The 11773-nt window shown below is 34.8% G+C and overlaps 1 protein-coding gene across 5 annotated transcripts in view; it reads left to right on the forward strand.

Annotated features, from left to right (window-relative positions):
- Nucleotides 1-10791, forward strand: part of LOC103698679 (putative ABC1 protein At2g40090) — a 10928-nt gene extending 137 nt beyond the window's left edge. Inside the window, exons 1-6 of one of the 5 annotated variants that reach the window (XR_015967656.2) lie at nucleotides 1-573; nucleotides 2377-2531; nucleotides 4851-4974; nucleotides 5234-5320; nucleotides 5423-5568; nucleotides 10540-10665. The exon at nucleotides 1-573 is cut by the window's left edge and continues 137 nt beyond it. Coding sequence is in view for 2 of the 5 variants with exons in the window: in XM_039124141.2 (XP_038980069.2) it covers nucleotides 564-573; nucleotides 2377-2531; nucleotides 4851-4974; nucleotides 5234-5320; nucleotides 5505-5568; nucleotides 10540-10627 (528 nt within the window). In the remaining 3 variants the exon portion in view is untranslated. Of the gene's footprint in view, nucleotides 574-2376; nucleotides 2532-4850; nucleotides 5082-5223; nucleotides 5321-5422; nucleotides 7710-10539 lie in introns of those variants that run through there. The other 4 variants (XM_039124141.2, XR_003383831.4, XR_016396091.1 and 1 more) reach the window with 4 other exon arrangements.
- Nucleotides 10792-11773: the final 982 nt, after the last annotated feature.

The raw sequence follows: 11773 nt of genomic DNA on the forward strand, positions 1-11773 counted from the left end.
AGCCATCGCTACCTCTGACGATCCCTCAAGCACTTTCAAGATTTGCACTATCGTTCCCCTTCGCCTCAAAAAGAAAGAAACGGAAGGCCTCTGCCCATACCCGTCCCTTGTTTTTCCTCGTCTCCTCGCTCGCCGGAGCTGCGATCGCACGACGGGTGTGCCATATAAGGGCTATTATGTGGCGCGCTGGGGCGAAGCTCGCTGCTCCCACCCTTCTTGGCGGAGCAGGGGCCGCAGCCATCGCTACCTCTGACGATCCCTCAAGCACTTTCAAGATTTGCACTATCATTCCCCTTCGCCTCAAAAAGAAAGGAACGGAAGGCCTCGGCCAATAGCCGTCCCTTGTTTTTCCTCATCTCCTCGCTCGCCGGAGCTGCGATCCCACGACGGGTGTGCCATATAAGGGCTATTAAGTGGCGGCTGGGGCGAAGCCCGCTGCCCTCACCCTTCTTGGCAGAGCAGGGGCCGCAGCCATCACTACCTCTGACGATCCCTCAAGCACTTTCAAGATTTGCACTATCGTTCCCCTTCGCCTCATCGGCGACTCCATCACCGCTGCTACCATGGCCTTCGGTAAGTCTGCTCTTCTTGTCCCTTTTCTTTTTTTTCCTTTTCTTTTCGTATTGATTTAAACTTTAGGGTTTTCTACCTCTTTATGCCAAGTTTCAGTTCCTTTTTCGTGATTTAGGTTTGAGGGTCTTCTATCCGAAACCCTCAACTTTTGGGGGCTCATCTATGGCTCTGCTTCCAAACCTAAAAGCTTTGGAAAATCTTCTGATCCGTAACACTTGACTAAGATCTATATTTCATGCACGTGAATATGGAAGCATGCCTCACACAACGTTCGTTGATGACCTTTGGACTCCTTGAAAATCTTGTTTTGAAATGAGAATTAACCTGGACAGTTAATTGGATGAGCTGAAAACTATAGCCCATTCACTTGTCAGCATTCTTGAGCTTGAAATTTATTTAGTCTTTTTGTTGCTACTCTTGAACATTTCTCTCTCCTGGTTTTGATTGGGTAACAACATAACTATGATAGTGCGGGAAACGTTACAGTCTTCGTGACAATAACCCCCAAAACAAGAAATAATTAATAAATATAAAATAAAATATAAAATAAAAAGTAAAATTAGAAAATAAAGGAAAAGAAAAGAAATGAGTTTCATTATATCTCTTTGGCATAAGTACAAACATAACCCAAAACTCTCCAAAAACTTTTATAATGATCATATAGGGCCTTTACATAGTTAAAATTTGACAATCTTATTTTATTCAGTTAAACCGTACATTTAGTAATCTTGTAATTAATTTCAATTGTATAGCTGCTAACAGTAATGTGACGATGCTATGATATTATTCAAATGATAATCTTCAGACAAATAACAATATTTGGCTGACATGTTATTTTTCATGTATCTGAAATCGACAAATTTCTGCCGTTTCAAATGTAGTGAGGTCTAAATGAACCCCCTCCCCTTTTTCACCAAAAGAAATAACCCCTTTTTTATAAATAATAATGTTAAGCAAGGCCAATGCTAGATATATTGGAAAAGACACCCTCTTAGCAGATATGAGATGAGGGTTTATACTTACACTATGGAGAATCATCTTTGTCCAGGAGAGTGTCTGCAGTGGCAGTAATTTAGATGCTTTAATTGCTTTTTATTTTTGAACTTTGCATCTATTAGACTTAAACTATATGTTTGATGTTTAAAGTAGGTTTGAGAGAGCGAGATTAGATTACTATAGCATTGCTACCATGTGTAGTGCTCATGCTGTAGTAGGTAAGATTTTCTGCATCTTTTTGGGTTTCTTTTTTGAGGTTTCAATTCATAGCCACAGTTAATTAAATTCTAGGGCCATGCTTCAGTGCTATAATAGTTCTAATAATCTTCTCAAAAGCTAGTTGATGTTTAATTGAGAATTGTAGATTTAACATGTTATTTTGAATATGTGACCCCTAATACCAAAACTGGTTCTTAAATGTTATAATATTTACCCTTATGAGCCCATTCCTGACCACATTCATTCTAAACATGATTTTAAAGAATCAATATAACCCTTTTGCTTGTACATCTGGTATAACCACATATGTTGCCTTGCGCTAGGTGAATTTTCATTGCTCACCAAAAAAATTATAAAAAATCAATATAGCCCTTTCGCTTGTACATCTGGTATAACCACATATGATGCCTTGCGCTTGGTGAATTTTCATTGTTCACCAAAAAAATTATCATTGAATGTGAATGCCCTATGATGTTGCTTGTTAGAAATTGATGCTACTGTTTTGTGATATTTATTAAGAAAAAATGTTTGTATCACCTCTCCATCTTTCATTCGTGCTCTGCCTTGCTGCCTTTTTTTCCTTTTCAGACTATCAGTATTCATTATGGGGGCTTAAAGAAGGAAGTGTTGAATGGTTGAGAGCCAAGCATGAAGTCCATAATCAGTTTGCTTATAGGCTTCAAGACTTATGCTTCCATAGTGGAGGAATTTACATCAAGCTTGGTCAACATATTGGTCAATTGGTATGTTTCAAATTAGACCATCTTATTCTGTACAATATAAATTTTTCTAATGCATTTCATGAAACACTGGAAAAGCATGTCATCTAGTGTCACAAAATTATGAACCTCATGAAACACTAGAAGAACATGCCGTCTCATGTCACAAAATTATGAACCTTGAATTTCATTGGTCAACAACCAAGGAACTGGAGAAGTCAACTAGTGAAATCTCAAAAAAATAAATCAGTTGGATCAGGGTGCCTTCTTTCTTCCCAAATATCATTTTGTTTGGACTGTTGGAGAGCTAAATTAAAATCTGTGCCTTTTACTGCATAAATATCTGGTATATTCACTGAAAATTTCCGGATTAGGAATGATATTTTGCCAAAAACTGAGCGTTAAAGAGGGAGAATGAGAACATGTAAAATAAGAGAGCATTAAGAGTACTGAAAACAATCTTATGCATAAGAGTTGAGCATAGGAAAGTTATTTATTTTGGGGGGTTTTTATTGACTACTGTTTTATGAGTTTTAATCTGAATTAATTTTGAGATGTAATATCCATTATGTGACTTAATGATTAAAATGCATGAAGTTTAAGATCAAGTATCTCATATTTTAGTTTTATATTTTGTTATATTAAAATATTCAATTTCATCAATAAATAACTAAATGTTAGGTCAATAATTGGCTTCCAATGTTCTATGTCGATATTATCCCTTCTTGACCTAAAAAATCTGGATGAAAGTTGGTAGATTATTTGATCACTCAGTTTGAGGATGCTGAAATAGTAACTGGACAGATATCTGTTGATTTAGCTCCATGTCTTAATGGGACTATAAGAAATTATCTTCCTTCAATTATATAAGCTTCCATAAGGATTAATAATTACCTAGGACATGATTCCTGTTGCCTAAAAAGAGTGCTTTTGTAACTTTTAAGACAAAAAAATGCTTCGTAGAAAATATGTGTTCGGTACCAATATCTGAAAATTGCTTCTACAAGGAGAACAAGTCAAGAAAAACTGCTTTTAGGAGAAGCTTGAAAACCTACTTCATATCTTCTCCTTTCATGAAAAAAACTTTTTAAAAGCAGAAGCAACACCAGCATCTTGAAGAGGTTAGATCTTGCTTATTAGAAGTGGCTGCAGGAGCAGGAGTTGATTCATGTTTGGGTATAGGGAAGTAGGTCTCTTAAACTATTTTGAAATAGGAAAACACTTAGAAAGAGAGTGTGAGGATGAGTTTCCAAGGGGATTATATGAAGCAGGTCTTCTATTTTAAATGCATGATTCCTGCTATAAGGGTTAGATTCATCAAAGGTCCAGTTTTGCCTTTTTTTGATGATATCACATAATCAATTTAGTTGTTTACATAGGTGTGAAAAGGATACAAAAGACACATAGCGTCCATATAGTGTTGCTAGAGATTCCATATGATTATTTTCTATAGTGGGTATGAAGGTAGGAAGATAAAGTTGGTCTTTGTTCTTGTTATATTTCCATGATCAAGGGAGTGAAAGAGGTGAATTTTTTATGAAAAAAGTAACATATTAGCAAATTTGGGATTATTTTGCCTAGTAATACTCAAAAACATATTGAACAATTAAAAGTGGATGAATAGAGCACTAGATTCTACTAAATTGTTCTCGGTGAATAGGAGATACTGAAAGATTTTCATGACGTTTTTGTATTTCTAGAAGTCACCACAAAGTTTCGTAAAATTGTAATTTTTATGAAGTTTGGATAAACTTCAGATGCAAAATTCTGGGAGTAATCAGAAAATCATTTCATAAATCAGATAATTTCATTAGTTTCTGGATGAGGATGAAGACCATCTTGGGTTGCTTTATAGGGTAGTTGCACCTTTTACACTTCTTCTTGCTCTTTGAAAGAGGTTCTTTTGATTATCTATAGGCATGGGCCTGGAGTCATACCACCCATCCCCCACCCGAAAAACAGAAAAATCCACGACCACCTTATGCGGCATTTTATAATATCCTTTTGGTGTTAGGGATATGCGGTGCCTTTATGTTTTTATGCTGCTGGCATTTTACTAAAAGAATTGTACAATTATTTAGAGAAATACTTCATTTCAAATGTAGGAAATTTTCATTGAAAATTCAATTAACCGTCAATCTTTTTCTTTAAATGGAAAATTTTACTTTTTAATAATAATATATAGTTTGTTTTTATCTTATGCTGTTAGCCTTTCACTAAAAAAATAAAAAAAGTACAATTAGTTAGGAGAAAATCTCAGTTGAAATGTAACCATTGTTCTTTGATACTTGTTTTTATCCATTTCATTTTTATCTTTTTAATGGATAATTTACTTTGTTATAGGAATATATAGTTCCTCAAGAATACGTACAAACAATGAGGGCCTCAATGCTGAAGAGATGTCCAGTTTCCTCTTGTGATCAAGTGCGAAGTGTATTTGTGAAAGAGCTTGGGGCCACCAGAGAAAGTCCGTTCAGTTACATTTCCTTTTTCAAGTTTATCTTGCAAAAACTAGAGAAAAGTATATTTTTCTTTATTTTCTATTTGTGCTGAAATAATGAATGTTGCTGGTAGGTATGCCTTCTTGTGCTCTTCTTTACAATTTATTTAATAGCAAAGGCCTTCTTCATTTAATATATGTGCATGTTTTAAGGTCATTCATTTCACAGTACCTATGAAGTACTCCTCTATTGATTAAACAATTATGAATGCTCAGATTTTTGCAGAATTTGATCCAATTCCACTGGCAAGTGCTTCTCTTGCGCAAGTTCATGCTGCTAAAACTCATGATGGCGAAAAGTCTCTCTGTAAAGGTTGTGAACCAAACTGTACTTTCCTGAAGTTATGAGATATTAAACTTTGAATATTTTTTCTCCCTCTCAATATTGAGTACTGAGAGTTATCTAATATCGTAGGTTGTCTTCTGAGCTATGCAAGGGCTTAATTATGTTAAAGTCCAGGTTCAACACACTCACTTGATGGATACTGCCATTGCAGATATTGCTACTGTGGGTTTGGTAGTGAATTTCTTGCACTGGTTCTTTCCTGCTTTTGATTATAGGTACTGCTTCAAATGGTTATTATTGGTTATTGTTCCATTTCAGAAATTAGAGGTTTCACTTGGAATTTGACATATTTTCTATTTTCTATTTTCTTTCCTGCTTTTGATTATAGGTACTGCTTCAAATGGTTATTATTGGTCATTGTTCCATTTCAGAAATTAGAGGTTTCACTTGGAATTATCGGTCATTGTTCCATCTGAATTTTGAATGGTTCATATTCACTGGATTCGTTGTGGGCTTGATTGAAACTTTTAAAAATAATTTAAATGTTATGCATGCTAGTTGATAGAAAATTGGCCATGCTCCATAGGTGCAACATGTAGTTTTTCAAGGCATCAGTCACTAAAAAAATGCAGTAAGATCATGCTTCTTTTGTAGACAGATCACAAAATGTGTGCTCTCAAGTTCTCGGTATATACTTCCATAACTAATTTGTGTTTGCACTTGTGTGTAGGAAGCAGAATTGTCGATCTAGATATCAATTTGCTTTGGTATCTTGATTCTACTTTTCCCCAAATTCTTAAAGCTTCCAACTCCTTGCACCAAAAATAATCTATTGTACTAATGTATCTTAAGGCAAATTCTACGTCACTTTTTGCACTATCTATAGGATGTTGCTTTGTGCCCCCTCACCCAGCTTTAACTGCTTCTGGCTTTCAAGCACATATCATCATCTATTGCCAAATGGCTCTTTCAAGACAGTGCTTGAGTTCAATAACTTATGTACTATTTCTAGTTTGTGTAGTTTCAAATTGTGCTGTTCATGAAATATGTTTTGCAGTTTCTGTTATCAAATAAGTTTAGTGCAGTTTGGCCATATTGCTTCTGAATTTAACTTTCTCATGTTGGAAGCAAGATATCTCATCAATCATTTACATGAGGCACATATATAAGCTAGATTAGGTAGCATGTGAGCCAAGTGATGATGTTGAGACACCCCCAGATATGAAAAGCTATAGGCTTGTATGCTGGATCCAAATAAATTGGGTATTGGCATTTGTGATGATGAACTTGTGAGCTAAATTATTATGCTCTCATCAGTACTACAAGTTACTATGCATATGTAACAACTTTTTTTCGAGAGAGAAAGGAGGCCCACCTGCATTATAATTACCAATGTCCTAATGCTTGGGTGTGCACCACCCAAGAATTGAACCTAGAACCTCTGGTTGTTAAGCAGAGGGGTTTAACCATTGAGGGTAGCCCCAGTTCACGTATCTAACAACTGAAAACAAATAAAAACTGGTCCTATCATATTTTTTCACATTTGTCTAGCCTGTCATATATTCATAATAAATCCAAGTTATCACAAGATTATGACTAGTTTATGTTCGGTAGAGATACTTATATTTGCATCGTATAACACCTTCGCACAACTAAAATTGTAACTTTTTATTTAGTTGGTTGGTTGATGAAATTCGAGAAAGTGCACCTAAGGAAAGTTTACTTTGATTTCTACTTGATCTTTCTATACTAGTTTTTAGTGTTGGCATATATTTGCATGCTTGCAATGAAGCATGAATGTTGTAACTCTTTATGTACTGATGGGATGCATGCATGATTTTCTTCATCATTTTTGGGTCCCTTAATGTCTTAATGTCGGACAGTCTCTCTGTGTGTATATTCACATACAGATAGATGTTTATATCTGCATTCAGGTGACCTTTGTCCTAATGATTATTTTTTTTAATTGTTGTGATGATGCTTACTTTCTTCTCCCTTATGCTTTGAGTTTTGTTTTGTGTACTGACTGCAGCTATCATTTTAACGAGGACATAGTTCAAAATGTTTGTATTTGGCTGACATCTAATGTGTCCTTTGACAACACATCCTTTTTAGAAGAATATAAATTACTTTTCATTTTACTCTAGAAAGCTAGACATGGTACTATGGTAATTGTGGTTGTTATTATAGCAGTGTGCTTCTTTCTGTTTGTACTGAATTTGAAATTATGATGTAAGACTAATTATGGTTGGCCTACAAAGGCATAGGTGGACCAAAGGAATTATACAACGGTTTAGGTCAAGAAATCTCCTTGTTGTTCTGTTACAGAGAAGGATGTTTTTTTGAAGATTGTAAAATTCAGGCCCGCCAAAAAATTATTCTAATCTCAATTCCCTTTATCTGATCTTTATCCTGATCTGTTTTCCATCACTCTGGATGAATATGCTGCTGTGTCTCCTCCTGTTCAATGGTCCGATGGTGTTTTTCATTTACATCTTTTCTTTTGAAGGACAATTGGTGATTACTTAAATTTGGAACGCTCTCTGATTTGTTATCTTCTCTTTCACAATTCAACCCTTCTTCATCTGGATAAAGCTCATTAGAGATGGTCTTCTGATGGATCTTTCAATGTCAATTCTTACTACAGATTTCTAAACTTTGATAGTCTGGTCACGAAGGAATTCTCTCCTATATAGACATATGTTATTTGTCTTAAGGTTAAAAATTTCAATTGGCTGGCTGTTAATGATAAATTATTGATTGCTGAGAATCTCTTGAAAAGGCACTAGCAATTTTTCTCTAATTGTGATCTCTGCAATGCCGGAGGAAAATGGGGTTCACTAGTTTTCTAGGTGCCACCATACTAGAGGATTGTTGAAATTCTTTAAAACCAGGTTATCTATAAAAGGTTTGTCTGGTTCCCTATCTTCTACTTGGAAATCTTGTAGAAATTCTAGAATTGAAAGGTCCCTCGGTAGGGTGAAAACAGATGTTATCCATATCTATGTTCGTTTAATATCTGTATCTACATTTATATTCGCTGAAAAAAATATGGATACAAATATGAATATATTAATATCTGATCCAGATAAAGATACAAGTTGAATATTAGTTATATTCGTATTTGGTATCCGAATATGGATATAAGTCAGATTTTTTTGGATATAAATTGGATCTTGAGTGGAATTCAATAATGAAAACTAACATAAATGACCACACATGATGAGAATAAACCCGCATTATCTATCTAGATCGCACATGATGCATGGGTATAGTTCCTAAACCCTAATGGAGACCGACCTGGTCAAGGGTTCAAGTCACTAGTCTAATTGGATTTGCATTAAAATAAAATATTAATTTTCTATATATATAACTTTGATAAATATAATAATGATATTAGTAACATAAAAATGTTAATAGATTTTATAAATTTTCTACATCAACCATTACTCTTTAATTGCAACAAATATAAAAGATAATCATGAATTATCTATTTCTTGAGAGCTTGTAAATAAAATATATGTATAAATAATAAAATGATATATATTCATTCTTTCATTTTTATCAAGGGAAGAGGATTGATAGTTATAAAAATAATTAATTATTAAATAGAAAGTATCATCCTAATTATTCTATTTAATGATAGGACTGAGATTTAAATAAGTAAAATAAACCATAACTGCATAACAGGATTGAATGTTGTACCCTGGTGGTTCAGTGTTTGTTATCCAAGTAACATGCCATAAGTACGGTTCTACGCATGGGAACAAAATTATTTTGGGACAATATTTTACTGGAATTTACCAGATATCTAGATCTGGATTCGGAAAATCTTTAGAATCTGAATCCAGTTTTAGATCTGGCAAGATTTATTGGTAAGTATCAGGATCCAATTGGATACAAGAATTTGTTCTGAATCCAATCCAAATTGAGTATGGTTGGAAATTATCCAACCTGTTTTCAGCCCTATCCTTTGGACTCATTACCTTACGATTTTGGCTCTCTGGTGATTTGCCTGGAGAGGAAGGAATTGGCAAACTTTTTGTCAGTGTCATCAACTGGAGACTTAATCAAGGATGTTGAGTGCTATCAACTTGAGTCCTAGTAAAGACCAAGATATTTCAATTTCTTGCTTTCTTAATTTAGTTTTGACTCTTGGATTGCTTGTATTCATTTCAGTACCCATGAAATGAATTAATGGTCCCTGCCACCTTCTCTTTCAAAAAAGAAGGCCAAAAATTTCTGCTATAGGTCTTCAGGTGAGTTATAGGTCCAAAGAAGAGTTTTTAAAGAAAACAACATACTAGTTCTATAACAGAAATTGGGATCACAAATTTTATGTTTCTGTATGAAACAAAATTTGTGAAGCAAGGGAGAAATATGAGAGAGAGAGAAGAAGGGTCAAACCTGACCTAAAGATATCCTTTCTTTCTTTCAACAGCCACATACAATGCTTTTATCCAGCGACCTCTCTTACATGCAAACTAGCATTCTTCAAATTGGAAAGTACCTAGAGAAATCAGCTACCACCTATTCATTTCACTCCAATTAAAATCCCTAGAACCATGCTTTAAATTTTATCTAAGATTTTCTAGCTGGACACTAATGAGACCTAACTAAAACTCCTAAATGAAAAGTCATGTATGCTATTCACTTTTCACAGTATTGTAGCATGTACAGTGCCAAACAGTAGATTTGTTTTCTTACAAAGAAACACTTCAATTAATTATTAAATACTAAAACAATTCAAAATAGTTGTCTTTTTTTGTCATCTTGACCTCTAAATAGCAACCAGTCACGTCATATGCCATGGATATGGACGCAAAGAAATGCTCCAGCATCATTTGCTTCTGTTATGCTTACCTAGTCCTCAAGATCATATCCCTCAAAATTTTGATCGCCATTCTGAGTCTTGAACATTGGATGATAGAGGCCTATGTAGAACATTCTCCCTATCAATTCACTAATCATTTGTTGTGGTGCCCGACAATTGGTAACTATGAATCTTTTGATAACTTGATTGATAGTGTTTACCAAGGAAACTGCAGAATTAGCAAGGGTCATATCTTCAACGTGCTTTGATACAGTTATAGCTCTTAATTGGTGTTGCTTTCAGCAATTAGAAATTCCTTTAAAATTGTTTCTATAGAGCATTCAATCTTCTTAACCAGATTTTTTAAGCTGGTTTATTTTCAATCTTAGCATCTAAATTTGAAGTATGATTACTTGCGTGATTTTCAATGTAGAAATCCTCGCTTTCAGCTGAAACATTCTCAATGCCATAAGATGGGCCTTCATCTGCATCAGTGCACTGCCGAATGCCTAAGGTTGTAGCACATGCTTGCAACATAGCTTGGATGTGAGATGATTTTTGATAGATGTCATATCATCATGCTTGTGGTCAAAACCTTCTTCTCATATCTGATATGCTGGGGAGAGCATCAGTCTTGGAACTTAATTTTTAATCCAAAAACATGACGGACAGAGAAAAAAATAAAGATGGAAAGAAAGGCAGAGAAATCCTTTCTTTCTTTCAACAGCCACATACAATGCTTTCATCCAGTGACCTCTCTTACAAGCAAACTAGGATTCTTCAAATTGGAAAGTACCTAGAGAAATCAGCTACCACCTATTCATTTAACTCCAATTAAAATCCCCAGAACCATGCTTTAAATTTTATCTAAGATTTTCTAGCTGGACACTAAGGAGACCTAACTAAAACTCCTAAATGAAAAGTCATGTATGCTATTCACTTTTGACAGTATTGTAGCATGTACAGTGCCAAACAGTAGATTCGTTTTCTTACAAAGAAACACTTCAATTAATTATTAAATACTAAAACAATTCAAAATAGTTGTCTTTTTTTGTCATCTTGACCTCTAAATAGCAACCAGTCACGACATATGCCATGGATATGGATGCAAAGAAATGCTCCAGCATCATTTGCTTCTGTTATGCTTACCTGGTCCTCAAGATCATATCCCTTAAAATTTTGATCGACCATTCTGAGTCTTGAACATTGGATGATAGAGGCCTATGTAGAACATTCTCCCTATCACTTCATTAATCATTTGTTGTGGTGCCCGACAATTGGTAACTATGAATCTTTTGATAACTTGATTGATAGTGTTTACCAAGGAAACTGCAGAATTAGCAAGGATCATATCTTCAACGTGCTTTGATCCAGTTATAGGTCTTAATTGGTGTTGCTTTCAGCAATTAGAAATTCCTTTAAAATTATTTCTATAGAGCCTTCAGTCTTCTTAACCAGATTTTTTAAGCTGGTGCATTTTCAATCTTAGCATCTAAATTTGAAGGATGAGCACTTGCGTGATTTTCAATGTAGAAATCCTCGCTTTCAGCTGAAACATTCTCACTGCCATAAGATGGGCCTTCATCTGCATCAGTGCACTGCCGAATGCCTAAGGTTGTAGCACATGCTTGCAACATAGCTTGGATGTGAGATGATTTTTGATAGAT

Source organism: Phoenix dactylifera, chromosome 8 (genome assembly GCF_051530095.1).
Source record: "Phoenix dactylifera cultivar Ajwa chromosome 8, Ajwa_hap1_PhDact_Kaust_v1.1, whole genome shotgun sequence".
NCBI classification, from domain to species: domain Eukaryota; kingdom Viridiplantae; phylum Streptophyta; class Magnoliopsida; order Arecales; family Arecaceae; genus Phoenix; species Phoenix dactylifera.